This window comes from Moschus berezovskii, chromosome 1 (genome assembly GCF_049115385.1).
Source record: "Moschus berezovskii isolate FMDL1 chromosome 1, NW_MosBer_1.0, whole genome shotgun sequence".
Classification (NCBI taxonomy): Eukaryota; Metazoa; Chordata; class Mammalia; order Artiodactyla; family Moschidae; genus Moschus; species Moschus berezovskii.
The window spans coordinates 135,092,173-135,106,513 of record NC_142460.1 but is presented as its reverse complement, the minus strand read 5'-3'; the positions used below and the strand labels follow the sequence as shown (position 1 = coordinate 135,106,513).

General features: G+C 38.8%; 1 protein-coding gene across 1 annotated transcript in view; it reads right to left on the bottom strand.

The window, feature by feature from the left end:
• PLCH1 (phospholipase C eta 1) overlaps positions 1-14,341 on the bottom strand; it is a 249,971-nt gene that overhangs the window by 96,215 nt on the left and 139,415 nt on the right. The window contains exons 4-5 of the mRNA XM_088839585.1: positions 9,979-10,125; positions 7,755-7,997 (exon numbers count right to left, since the gene is read on the bottom strand). Coding sequence (XP_088695711.1) covers positions 7,755-7,997; positions 9,979-10,125 — 390 coding nt within the window. The remainder of the gene's footprint in view (positions 1-7,754; positions 7,998-9,978; positions 10,126-14,341) is intronic.

The window sequence follows — 14,341 nt, the reverse complement described above, 5'->3', positions numbered from 1 at the left end:
TCAAAAAATCTTTTAAAAAACGAAGGAAGAAAGAAAAGAAAACCAAACTCAGCTTCAAAATTCAAAGGATAATGAAGAGGAAAAGAATGAAGGTGGGAGTAGGTTAAAGGAAGAGGTCAATGAAAAATATTCATCAAGTAGGTGACCTCAGACAGATTTTCATTTAAGTCAAAATATTAACTGAACTCTTAGTAGTAACTCAGAACATTTCTATGTTTAGGTAATTCAAATTATGATTATAGGAGATTATGCCTTAGAAAGAAAATAAAATATGGTCTTATTTCTCCTAAAGTTAATCAGAAATGATTTTCAACTGTAAATATCTGTTTCACATCTTGTTCCCTTTATAACATTTGAGAATAACCAGCCCAGTTCTTTCAAATTCACTTGTTCCTCATAGAGTTCAGGTAGGACCTCATTATATATACCTGGAAGTGAAAGGGTGATCCAGGACCCAGGGGGAAAAATAACTGAAGAATCAAGAGTAAAACATTTGGACCAATTACTAGTTAGAACCTGAATCTCGTTGTTTCTGTTTTCTGGGCATACAGTGCCCATTGCATGAGCTTTATTTCGTTTGACCATGAACATTGCTCTGTGCCCCACAAAATATTTGATCAGAATTCAAAGAAATGGTTAAATGAGTCCAAGGACAGCAGTATTTTCATCCTTTGATGCTAAACTTCTTTACCAAAGCACCTTAAAGACTTCTCCAGAGAAGAAGCAGGGACAAGTAAACCCTAAGCGTGAATATTCTGCAGAAACAACCCCTTTTGGATGAGCCTGTGTCTGCAAGGCCTTCAGTGTTAACACATGAGCTGGCCTGGACTGTTGCTTTAAGGGATCTAGGGTTGGTAAGACAGAAACAGAAGTAGACTCAGACAAGTAATATACACTAGTTCTGACTTCATTCTGACCTAGCCCTATGACAGTGGGTCACTTATATTACCTCTTGGGGTTTCCATTTCTTCATCTATAATATCAGTGAGCACAACTAGATGACCTTGAAGCCCCTTCCAACTCTAAGATTCTATGAAAGAAACACCATTCTCTCAGTAACAGTACACATGGTATAATATACAACTTCAGGTAAAAGTATTCTGATACCCTAAAGTTGTTCTTCATAATTAACACATGAGTGCTCAAGAAAGCCCTGAATTAATGATTCATAGCCAATACATGATAAATTTAAGAAAAGAAATAGCAATTTTACAAAGAAAAACTAGGAGAGTAAAAACTGAATGAAAAGTTCTGGCCTAGTATTTTTTAATCAAAAAGCTTTAGGAGAATGTAAAGCATTGAACAGTACTATTTAGTTCAGGGGTAGGTAAACAGGCCCCTGAAGAGGGCCTCATAGTATATATTTTAGGTTTTGCAGGCTATTTGGTCTCAGATGCAACTACCCAACTCTGCTACCACAAGCAATACATAAATGAGTTGGCATGGTTCTGTTTCAATAAAACTTAAGGATGCTGAACTCTGAATTTCATAAAACTTCACGTGTCAAAAAATTTTATTCTTCTTTTGATATTTTTTCAGCCATAGAAAACCCATTCTTAGCTCAGGAGGCCATGTAACAGGAAGGGAGGGCCAGATTTGCCCTACAAGCAGAACTCCAAATTTATAGGGAAGACGTAAGGCTTCAGTTGACAACATCCGTAAAGGACTGCCTGGAGTCTTCTAGAGGTAATAATTTCCCTAGTGGCATCAAGAGGTAAGGTGGAGGAATCACAGAGGTGAATGATCTGATGGAGGAATATGGTGAGGCTAAATACCTAAGCATCATCATCTTTGTAACTGCGTTTTTAGATGTCAATCTACCTGAACAGGAAAAGCAAAGTCTGCCAATCCTTATCCCTCTCTAGCAATAACAGCAGCAGCTACTATTTATAAAATGCTTAATATGAGCCAGAGAGCATTCAAAGCACTTTGTGTAGACCCAACTCATTTGATGGTCACACAATGAGAAAGGGTGGGCACCATCATTATCATCATCACCATGTTCAATACTCTGAAGCAAAAGAGTTTAAGTAACTCCCCTAGTTACACAGTACATGGCAGCCTTGGAGCTGGACCCCAGACAGGGCAGCACCAGTCTAATTCATTAACCACAACACTGTGTTGGTTCTGATAGACACAGGTACCACATCCACCTCCATTCAACATGGCCATACTGCAGAAATCACCTGAATTTCACTTTACACTGGATGGATTCTATTCATGCAATCATTTAAGACTCGTTATTCTCATTATTCATTCACAGTTGAAATTTTTAAGTCTAATTGAAATGTAATGATAATGAACATCTCAGCTCTGTTCTCCCCAGTTAATGTAATTAAATGTACATCTAACCAGGGATGTCATTCTGATAGTAAGACATTATCTAAACCCCTATCAAATTCTGACAAATCTCTATGAGAATGGTTCTCTGACTCAACATAAATTTCCCTATTTCTGACACCAGCTTCCTCTTCATTATTCATTCATTTCCTGTTTCTTTTTCTTTCCTCACTGACATAAACAGCAACTGTTCTATATTTCTTATAAAATAGTTCCTCTGTGTGATTCTAGGGTATGCTCACTTTCCAGACAGCATATTTTCAAAATATGCAGTTCTTCAGCTGTCAATTAACTCAAATATGAAAATTTTCTACTGCTAGTAAACTTGAACAAACAAATCAGGTTCAATTTAAACTAGAGTATTATAACTTTAGAACATTAAATGTAATTCTCAAGATAACCACAAAGAAGACCCCTATAGAATTTACATAAAAGGAAACAATGAAGGAATTTATTTCGCAACCAAAAAAGAAAAGAAAAAACCCACATAAAAAGAAGATAGTCTCTTATTATTCTTATTATTCAAGAAATAAGAGACCAAAAGAAGATACAAGGCATAAAGAAAACAAATAGCACAATAACGTATTAATCCTTATCAATAATTACTTCCAGGTAAATCAATTAAACTCCCCAAAAGACAGATTGACAGGATAGATTAAAACTCCTGACCAAACTATATACTGTCTACAGGAAACTCACTTGAGATCCAAAGACACAAACAGGTTGAAAATGAATGGATGAGAAAAGATATTCGATGCAAATCATAACCAAAAGAGAGCAGGGGTGGCTATACTAACATCAAACAATAGACTTTAAATCAAAACAGGCTGTAAGAGACTGTCATTATGTATTAATAGAAGTCTCAATACAACAAGAAGATATAACAATTATAAACATGCATGTATCTATTGACAGACCATCAAAATACATAAAGCAAAAACTGAGAAAATTGGAGAGAGAAAGAGTTTTACAATAATACTTGGAGACTGCACTCACAATAATGGGTAGGACAACCAGACACAACTAAGGAAAAGAATTTAAACAGCACAATAAATCAACTAGATCTAACATTTATAGATATTCTTCCCAACAGTAACAGCATATACATTTTTCTCAAGGGCATATGGGACATTTTCAGGATAGATTACATTTTAGGCCACCAATGAAATCTCGACAGATTTAAAACGATAGCAGAAAGAAGAAAATAAGAAAGACAAGAACAGATATGAAGTGGAAAAACAACTGAGAAAAAAAATCAGTGAAATCAAAAGTATTTTTTTTTCAAAAAGATTAATAAAAATCAACAAACCTTTAGTTAGATAGACAAAGAGAAAAAGACTCAGGGTACTAAAATCAGAAATGAAAGTGGGGACCTTACTACCGATTCTACGGAAACATAAAGGACTATAAGATACCACTATAAACAACTGTACACCAAAAAATTGGATAGTCTAGATGAAATGGACAAATTCCTAGAAATATAAAAACTACCAAGACTAAATTGCAAAGAAATAAAAAATCTAATAAATCTATAACTAGTAAGGAAATGGAATCAGTAGTCAAAAATCTCTCAACAAAGAAAATTTCTAAACTTGATGGTTTCTCTGGTTAAATTTACCACATATTTAAAGAACAACAAACACCAAATTATCAAATTTTTCCCAAAAAATTAAAGTGGAGGAAACACTTTCTACCTCATTCTATGAGGACAGCATTACCCTGATACCAAAGGCAGAGAAAAACACTACAAGAAAACTATAGACCATTATCTCTTATTTACACTGGTGGAAAAACCCTCAACAAAATACAGCTGACTCTTGAACACCACGGGTGTGAACTATGTGGGTTCACTTATATGTGGATTTTTTTCAATAAATAAGTACTACAGTACCACATGCACTGCAGCTGGTTGAATCCACAGATACAGAACCTCAATGCAGAGGGCCAACGATAAAGTTATACTCAGATTTTCAACTGCTTGAGAGGTCTGCACCCCAACTCCTACATTGCTATACTAGCAAATATAATTCAGCATCATATTAATAGGATTATACACCATGACCAAGTGGGATTTATTTCTGAATACAAGGATGATTCAACACATGAGAATTGATCAATGTAATATGCTGCATCAACATAATGAAGAGAAAAACCACAATCATCTCAGTTGATGTAGAAAAAGCATTTGACAAAATTCAACACACTTTCATGATAAAAACACCCAACAAAATAGAAGAAAACTACCCAAACATAATAAAAGTTATATATGAAAAAAAAAAAACAGCAAATATTATACTCAACAGTTAGAGACTGAAAGCCTTTCCCCTAAGATTAGGAACAAGACAAGAATGCCTGCCTTCACCACTTCTGCTCAACAAAGTACTAGAAGTTCTAGCCAGAGCAACTAGGCAAGAAATAAAAGGCATCCAAATCAGAAGGGAAGAAATAAAATTATGTATTTACATATGATACAATCTTACATGTAGAAAACCTTAAAGACTTGCAGAAGAGTAGAGCAATACCTCCCTTCTTACTAATTTGTTTTGCTTTGAACAAGTTACTTTGCATAAAAATGTTTATATGTAATAGTTTATTTATAATTTTTAATGAGCTCTTTTTTTTAAATTCTCAGATTTAATTTCCAATATGACAAATATCAGTAGATGGAGCCCACATAAAAACTCTTTGGAGTTTTCAGGTTTTAAAAATACAAAAAGGGTCCTGAGATCAAAGTCCAATTCTGTTAATTTCTCCTGTCAGAGTTGGTTTAGAAATGGGCCCACAATAGCATTTCTGGCCTATAATGAGAAGTAGTCTTCTGTGAAACTCCTGAGAAGTTCTTCTTTCAGTTCAGTTCAGTTGCTCAGTCGTGACCGACTCTCCGCGACCCCATGAATCACAGCACGCCAGGCCTCCCTGTCCATCACCAACTCCCGGAGTTCAATTAAACCCACCTCCATTCAGTCGGTGATGCCATCCAGCCATCTCATTCTCTGTCGTCTCCTTCTCCTCCCGCCCCCAATCCTTCCCAGCATCAGAGTCTTTTCCAGTGAGTCAACTCGTGGCATGAGGTGGCCAAAGGATTGGAGTTTCAGCTTTAGCATCAGTCCTTCCAATGAACACCAGGATCGATCTCCTTCAGAATGGACTGGTTGGATCTCCTTGCAGTCCAAGGGACTCTCAAGAGTCTTCTCCAGCACCACAGTTCAAAATCATCAATTCTTCATATAATAAAAGTGATGTCCAGAATAATGTTCATTAATCTTAGTAATTAATGTTTATGAACTATTTACTATTTGCCAGATAGCAAAGTAAGCACTTTAAATGGATTATTTTATTAAGTTATCACAGCAATCTTATAGTTACTATTTTTATCCTCCTTTATTCAGATAAGCAAATTAAGGCACAATACTGATTAGTTCTAGTTCGTGCAGGTTTCTGGAGGTATTTTTGCCCTCCTTTTTGTACTTCTCTATATTGCTAGCTTATTTTATAATGAATACTCCATGCATTTTTTAATAAAATGCAAAAACCATTCTAAAAGTATATTTTTAAATAAATATCTCTTGAAGATTCCCAGTGGTCAGCCTTGAGCCTTTCTCTCCTGTTCTGCACTCATTCTCTAAATCATGTCATCAACTCCCATAGTTTTGAATACCATTCACAGGTAAATGGCTCCCAAATCTCTATTTCTACTCCAGGGCTCATCTTTTGAATTCCAGACACATATGTTCAACCGCCAACAAGACATCTCCTTTTGTACGCTTTACTCCTAAAAAAAAAAAGGAGGGGGAGGTTTATAAGAAGAAACTTTGCTCCCTCTGGTTTCTCTGTGTTTGGAGCTGTTACAGGTCTCTTTGACCAAAGGGTAGCCAGTTAACGGACCAACCCAAAATGCTGAGAATGGCAGAACCCAGATCTCTTCTAATGACGTTACTGAGCCACTGAATTAACTCTACCTCAGGTCTCTTGGTCATGAGAAAATGAATATTCTTTATTTTCTGAGGCACTGTTAGTATGGTTCTGTGGCTTGCACCAGAAAGCATTTAATATTTGGGTTTTTATCAAATCTAAAGGAGTTAAGAACAAACTAATAGAAAAAAAGCATACAAAGTTAATTGTTATGTTTATATTTATTGTTCACTTATGAATCCCAGCTGGATTTACCTGCATGCTGTGAATATTGATGAAAACATCATGGCTCATCAGCTTAGACCTTTGCGCTGTCAACACCCTTTCATGGGTTGAATATTTCCAGGGTGCTTCAACAGTACCCTGGGTGAGGATTTATAGCTCAAGCAGCACAAATTTACCACTACTCTGGAAAAAAATTAGGGTGCACATTCCAATGACAGCAAGAAAGTAGTACTAATTCCTACAGGGGGAGGGGGAAACATGTATTTTAAGATCATTCAAAATGTGAAGAAGGGAGCCGAAGCAGTCAATGAGTCTAACACCCTCACTTTACAGATAAGGAAACTGAGGCCAGAAAGGCCACGCATGCCACGTGTCCAGGTGATCCTAGCAGAAGAGGTGCCTGCAGACTAAGCACATTAATCATTTATCCTGTCAGTGCTGCAGGACCAAAGAATGGGTTTAATCAAGAATGAGAATCAGACTCCAGTTTCTTGAACAATTTAGACAGGGTAAATATAAGTAAGTAAAAAATAACTTTTCCTTAAGGATCAATCAGTTCAGATTCCAAACTGTAAATTAAGAAGAGAGAAAAAGTAGGAAAGAATTTAACAGCTGGTATCTAATTGGAACTCAAAAAAGTGTTTTGTAATATGTATGTGCTCGGTTGCTCAGTCGTGACCGACTCTTTTTGACCCCAGGCACTGTAGCCACCAGGCTTCTCTATCCATGGAATTTTTCAGGCAAGAATACTGGAGTGGGTGGCCATTTCCTTCTCCAGGGGCTCTACCTGACCTAGGGATCAAACCTGCGTCTCCTGTGTCTCCTGCATTGGCAGGCGGATTCTTTACCACTGCACCGCCTAGGAAATTTGTGATAAAATTTATGAATTTGAAAAAAAAAAAAAGGTGTTTGTTAAACTAGACTGACTCTATAAAAAAGTGGGATTTACTCTAACTCAAATAAACATTTTGCTCGTTACTTCATCTCTCTCAGGAAACTTTACACTGCATTTGGAGACACAGCAGATTATGAAGCTAAATCTAGTCTCCTCCAAAGTCTGTTCCTGAGTTCATGTAAGATTAAGTTTCTACATGTTCTACACATTCGTTTACTTGGGGTGGGAGTGAGAAGGGGGCAGAAAGGTGCTAAGGGTAAAGAAAAAGACAGCAAGGAAATTGGGTTTAAGCCTCAAAATTATGGGGAAAAGTATAGTCTAATCCACATACAGACACACAGACACATACAGAGTGCAGAATTAAAGTTCTAGGGAGGATATTGGTCATGGGTCCTCTGCCTTTTGGCAAGGGAATCTTCATCACTGATGCCAGCCATGAGGTACTTGAGGCCTGTGATCCAGGTGCGGGCCTCCTCGGGGTTGGAGGTGATGAGGTCCAGGGACTCCATGTGGTTGCCATGGTAGATGGTGAAGCAGCAGCTGGGATCAAAGTTCCCCTCAGCCTGTCTGTGGAATATCTCAGACTGCCGACCCTCGGTGACTTTGTAAATGGAGTCAATAAGTACTGTGAGGAAAGTGAGATGTACAGTTACCTGGCAGGTGAAGATGTGTGTGCAGATTAAGAAAAGTCAAATCATTTTAAGATTTAAAAATAAAATTAATTGTCTGTGAATTGTCCAGACAATTGAAAAGTCCAAATGTGCAATACAAGCTTTATCATTTCCTGCTAGTAACCTTCTCTGTGTACTACTTTACCCTCCTGGGCACTCAGACAGTACCCTCCCAGGCACTGCGTCAGAAAGTGTTAAATTTTATGATAGGAAGACAGATAAGCCCAGCAGGGCAAGAAGACTGGTAGAAAAGGGGGATGTGAATATATCAAATGTATAGTTTATACATTTATGCAAGGAAAACATACAAAGACCTAGAGCCAACCCTGATGTTTTACGATATGCATACAGCAGCAGTTAAAAATTGAAGGGAAAAAGCATTTGATGGCAACCAAATAGCATAGCTAAACGTGATTTGGATTCATAGAGAGAAAGCTATAAGGATGAAGGCAGAGAGGGGCTTGAGGGTTGGAGGGGAAAACATGATGGCCAATCAGGGAAAAGAGGCATAAAGATACAGAAACATTAGTCCCACTCCAGAGATGCTGGACTGAAAAGCTCAGGAAGGAGAGTAACAGGAGACAAAGCTGGAAAGGCAGGTAGAGGCTAGATTATGAGGAGCTGGAATGACAGAGCAGAGATTAGCATTATTTAGGTGGTGGAGCAACACTGCAGGTTCAGGTCAGGGGAACACTTGCAGAGAGGATTACTTTGGATTAAACACTATGTCCTGTTTGTTCACCTGCCTGTTTAGGGGCATGAATCAGAAAGTTGTAATCTTACTGATTGCCCATATACACCATCCATGTCTCTGCTCTGCCTTAATGGCAAATTCCAATTTTTCTTTCTTTCCACTCATGGGAAAATGAGCCTCTGACCATTGCAGAGCAAGTTCCAGTGCGGTTAAGCCATTGGGGTGGCCCCACTCCTGTCTCCTATAATGGCTTTAGGTGTGAGAACATAACCCACTTGTAACCAAGGAGACATGCATTCTGCTTGAGGGAAGGTCGTGGAATGGGGCTTTTCCCTCTTGAAAAGGAAGCACTGGAAGAGAAGGTCCCTTTTCTGCATCTTCTTGAAGCCTATCAGTTGTGAAGCCATGTTGCTGCTGCCTCAATTAGAATGTCAGTGCAGAAGGGAGACAGCCAAGAGTGCTCAGAAAGACAGAACTAGAGGCTCAACGTCCCACATTTGGAGACAGCCAGTCTCTGGGTTTCTTGCTAAGTGAGAATAAATCTGTATAACACGTAAGACTAATTTAGTGGAGGTCATCTGTGACATTAAGAGGAAAGCATCATCACTGGTCAGGGCAGAAGAAACTAGCAAACGGAGCTGGGTTAGGAGATTCTGCATAGGCCACCAGAAAGATAGAGACCTTGGATGAAAGAGGTCCATGTAAAAACAGGAGGAAGGAGCAGATGAGAGAGATGCTCCAGGGGACTCAGCATGGACTTGAAACTGAGTGTATGATTGGGAGAGAGGCTTTATGGAAGAGGCAGATCAAAGCTAGTTTATTTGATATCATTAAAACAATTTTGTTAATCCATTCATCAGTTAACTGCACAGAATATGTCAAAACAGTTTAATTCTATTGGGTTTATGACTTCGTTCACATTTTTATAGGAAAATAAAAGGCCTCAAGCTGTAAAACCTCATATCCCGACTAAATACAACATGCCCTCAATGCAGGATAAATATTACCTTCAACAGCAGTAGTGGATAAGAAAACTTTTTATGGATTTAAAGTTCCTGATGAATTAACAAAAGCAAAAATGGTTATCACTTATTCTGTCTCTGCACATTCTCTAACCACTGACCCCTAAAACTTGTAAAAATATGAAAGTTTTACCAAGCTAAAACTTCCACAGAGCCCACCCAATAGAAGCCATGTGTTACTGGGTCAAGTCAAGTCAAGAATTCAAAAGCTAGTCTTACTTTTTGCTTTCTCACTCTTCCTAGAGGGTCTCCATCGGAGGCGGGTCCGGTGTTCATCCAGGTAAAAGAGCCGGACGAGCCCCTTGGTCCCACGCTTCAGCTTGATCATCTGTGTCCCAGACTGCATTACGCTCATGCATCTTTCAACTGCAAACGAGATTGGAGCACAGTCAGTTCTCACACAGTGCATGTGCATCCTGCTGTTCAGAGACATTGTTGAATGAAACCTCTGATTCACATCCCAAAGCCTCCAAGAGCCAGGAGACAAATTTAGAAGAGGTAACCTGAAAACAGAGTTGTTAAAGAATTGATTTATCAGGCTTAAGCCAGAGAAAAGCCTCACAGATGGAAATAAAATTCTACTTCTAGATAAACAATGCACGACCATTGAACAGAGTATCTTTTTTTCTAACTGGCAACATGCTTTTTGGTATAAAACCAATAATAAGTAATTTGATACTTGAATATACATTCATAAAGCAAGTTTCAGACTTTATGTTAAATCTCGTGAGCTTTTATACAGCCAACTATAGAATCATCTTATGTTAATGCTTCCAAATACAATTAACAAAAACATGAATGGCAAAATGTTTCAACAATTGTTGAAGTTGCATATGGGTTCATATTATAATTTTGTATATGCTTGAAAACAGATAAGTAACCATTTAAAAATGTGGTCAGAAAAAAAAAATCAAGTTTGCACAAATATAAAATATTTGTTAAGGAATTTGGCTGCCAGTATTTTCTAAGTAGAGAAATAACTTGGTGATTGAACTCAGGTAAAATCCAACTCACTTATTATCCAAGTTAATGCTTTCATTTAAACTCTCTGCTTTGAGATGAAACTTGATGGCAATGAGCATCTTTTGTTGATGTCCGTTTCCTTTTCTTTGTTAATAGTACCCACATTTCCTTTGGAAATACTTATTTTCCCATCTTATGTGCCTACGGTGACCTGTCAACCATCCCAAGCAAGAAATGGGCACCTGGCTTAAGTGGAGAGCAAATCTGGATCCCTTCCAAGAAACAGAAACCCTGAGTAGAGCACTGAATGAAAAGGGAACTGAATCATTTCAAAGGTCAAAACTTCAGAGATGCTCCTGGTTGGACACTAAAGATGTTACAATTGTCACAGTTACCCTTCCTAAAGCTGGCAAATTATTCAGTTTTCCCCCTTGGTTCTCCAAGTTATACAATACTCTTCCAAATGCCCTTTTCTCATTGCATCAGCAAGAAACTGCTTCTGTTTCACTGACACAAAGCACAGATGTAACCATTAGAGAACCAGAAACAACTAGTTCTGAGCACCCACCTACCTTATCAAGCAGCATGCTGTTAGATAAAAGAAACATGATAAACAAAACTTCAGTGTTAGACTTCAGCTTCTTTGCCTAACTTGTCATTATGTTAAATAGGAAAGAATTTGATCCCAGAGCTTAACACAGTATGCACAGAGTTCTCAAAGTAACTTTAACATAACCAACTTTAACTACTTCCTCCATGAAGAGCCTTTTCTTCCCCCAAAGAAATCAAGGAAAAACTGTGCAAAATTGAATATATTTCTAGGACTTGATATTGCAAGAAAGGTGAAGTACAGGTTGCTCTTACTCCTTTGATCTGACATATCAAATATGCAAGTAATAAAATACTGCTTAAGAAAAAAACATGCAAATTTAAAATGCTTACTTTGAAGCACAGAACAAAATTTGAGATTTGATTTCACACACAGTAGTAAATTTACCCACCACTTCAGTTCAGTTCAGCTCAGTTCAGTCACTCAGTCGTGTCCGACTCTCTGCGACCCCATGAATCACAGCACGCCAGGCCTCCCTGTCCATCACCAACTCCTGGAGTTCACTCAAACTCATGTCCATAGAGTTGGCGATGCCATCCAGCCATCTCATTCTCTGTTGTCCCCTTCTCCTCCTGCCCCCAACCTTTCCCAGCATCAGAGTCTTTTCCAGTGAGTCAACTCGTCGCATGAGGTGGCCAAAGTATTGCAGTTTCAGCTTTAGCATCAGTCCCTCCAATGAACCACTTAGCACCATTCATTTAGGTAACAAATGTCATGGATTTAAATTCTTGACAGTCACCCTGACCATCTCATACCAATAGTTAGAGGCAGAACAGAAAACAGTCAGTTTATCAAGATAAAATCATCAAGTCTAACCAAGCAAGTCAAAACCCCCAGAAAAATCTATTAGAATTTATTTGACCTCTGACATCAGGTCACATCAATAAATAAATATTCACAGAGTCAACTCCCTGCTCCAGGAACAGGGTTACATAATGAGGTAAAGCAGAGAACAAGGAGACTTTGACTTAAAGAGTTAAATTTTAGAAGAATGAAACCTCTAAAAAGATAATTTACAAATAGTAGTTTAGAACTGTGGTTAAGAACACAGTTTGAATCCAGACAGCCTGGGACAGAATTCCAAATCTTCCACTTGCTTGTATGAGCTTAGGTTCATTATTTTATCCCTCAGTGCCTCCATGCCCCTTCATGAATTGCAGCCTTGTCATGGCAAAGGGGCGAGGGTAACTCAATGAAGCTATGAGCCATACTGTGCAGGGCCATCCAAGACGGAAGAGTCATAGTGGAGAGTTCTGACAAACCGTGGTCCACTGGAAGAGTTAATGGCAACCCTCCAGCATTCTTGCCACAGAGAACCCCATGGATAATATGAGAAGACAAAAAGATATGAGGTCAGAAGAAGGATCCTCCAGGTCAGAAGGTGTCCAATATGCTACTGGAAAACAGCAGAGGGCAATTACTAATAGCTCCAGAAAGAATGAAGAGGCTGGGCCAAAGCAGGAATGACTGTCAGTTGTGGATGTATCTGGTGGTGAAAGTAAAGTCCAATGCTGTAAAGAACAATATCGCATAGGAATCTAGAATGTTAGGTCCAGGAATCAAGGTAAATAGGACATGGTCAAGCAGGAGATGGCAAGAGTGAACATCAATATCTTGGGAATCAGTAAACTAAAATGGACAGGAATGGGCATATCTAATTCACATGTCATTATATTTACTATTCTTAAAAGTTTCGCTTTGGCTCCATCCCGTCATTCTTTCTGGAGTTATTTCTCCACTGATCTCCAGTAGCATACTAGGTACCTACTGACCTGGGGAATTCCTCATTCAGTATCCTATCATTTTGCCTTTTGATACTGTTCATGGGGTTCTCAAGGCAAGTACACTGAAGTGGTTTGCCATTCCCTTCTCCAGTGGACCACATTCTGTCAGACCTCTCCAACATGACCTGTCCATCTTGGGTGGCCCCACACGGCATGGCTTAGTTTCACTGAGTTAGACAGCCTTCATTCCAATTCCAAAGAAAGGCAATGCCAAAGAATGCTCAAACTACCGCACAATTGCACTCATCTCACACGCTAGTAAAGTCATGCTCAAAATTCTCCAAGCCAGGCTTCAGCAATATGTGAATCGTGAACTTCCAGATGTTCAACCAGGTTTTAGAAAACGCAGAGGCACCAGAGATCAAATTGCCAACATCCGCTGGATCATAGGAAAGCAAGAGAGTTCCAGAAAAACATCTATTTCTGCTTCATTGACTATGCCAAGGCCTTTGACTGTGTGGATCACAATAAACTGTGGAAAATTCTGAAAGAGATGGGAATACCAGACCACCTGACCTGCCTCTTGAGAAACCTGTATGCAGGTCAGGAAGCAACAGTTCGAACTGGACATGGAACAACAGACTGGTTCCAAATAGTAAAAGGAGTACGTCAAGGTCGTATATTGTCACCCTGTTTATTTAACTTATATGCAGAGTACATCATGAGGAACGCTGGGCTGGAAGAAGCACCAGCTAGAATCAAGATTGCCGGGAGAAATATCAATAACCTCAGATATACAGATGACACCACCCTTATGGCAGAAAGTGAAGAGGAACTCAAAGGCCTCTTGGTGAAAGTGAAAGAGGAGAGTGAAAAGGTTGGTTTGAAGCTCAACATTCAGAAAACGAAGATCATGGCATCTGGTCCCATCACTTGATGGGAAATAGATGGAGAAACAGTGGAAACAGTGTCAGACTTTATTTTTGGGGGCTCCAAAATCACTGCAGATGCTGATTGCAGCCAGGAAATTAAAAGACGATTACTCCTTGGAAGGAAAGTTATGACCAACCTAGATAGCATATTAAAAAGCAGAGACATTACTTTGCCAACCAAGGTCCATCTAGTCAAGGCTATGGTTTTTCCAGTGGTCATGTATGGATGTGAGAGTTGGACTGTGAAGAAGGCTGATCGCCGAAGAATTGATGCTTTTGAACTGTGGTGCTGGAGAAGACTCTTGAGAGTCCCTTGGACTGCAAGGAGATCCAACCAGTCCATTCTGAAGGAG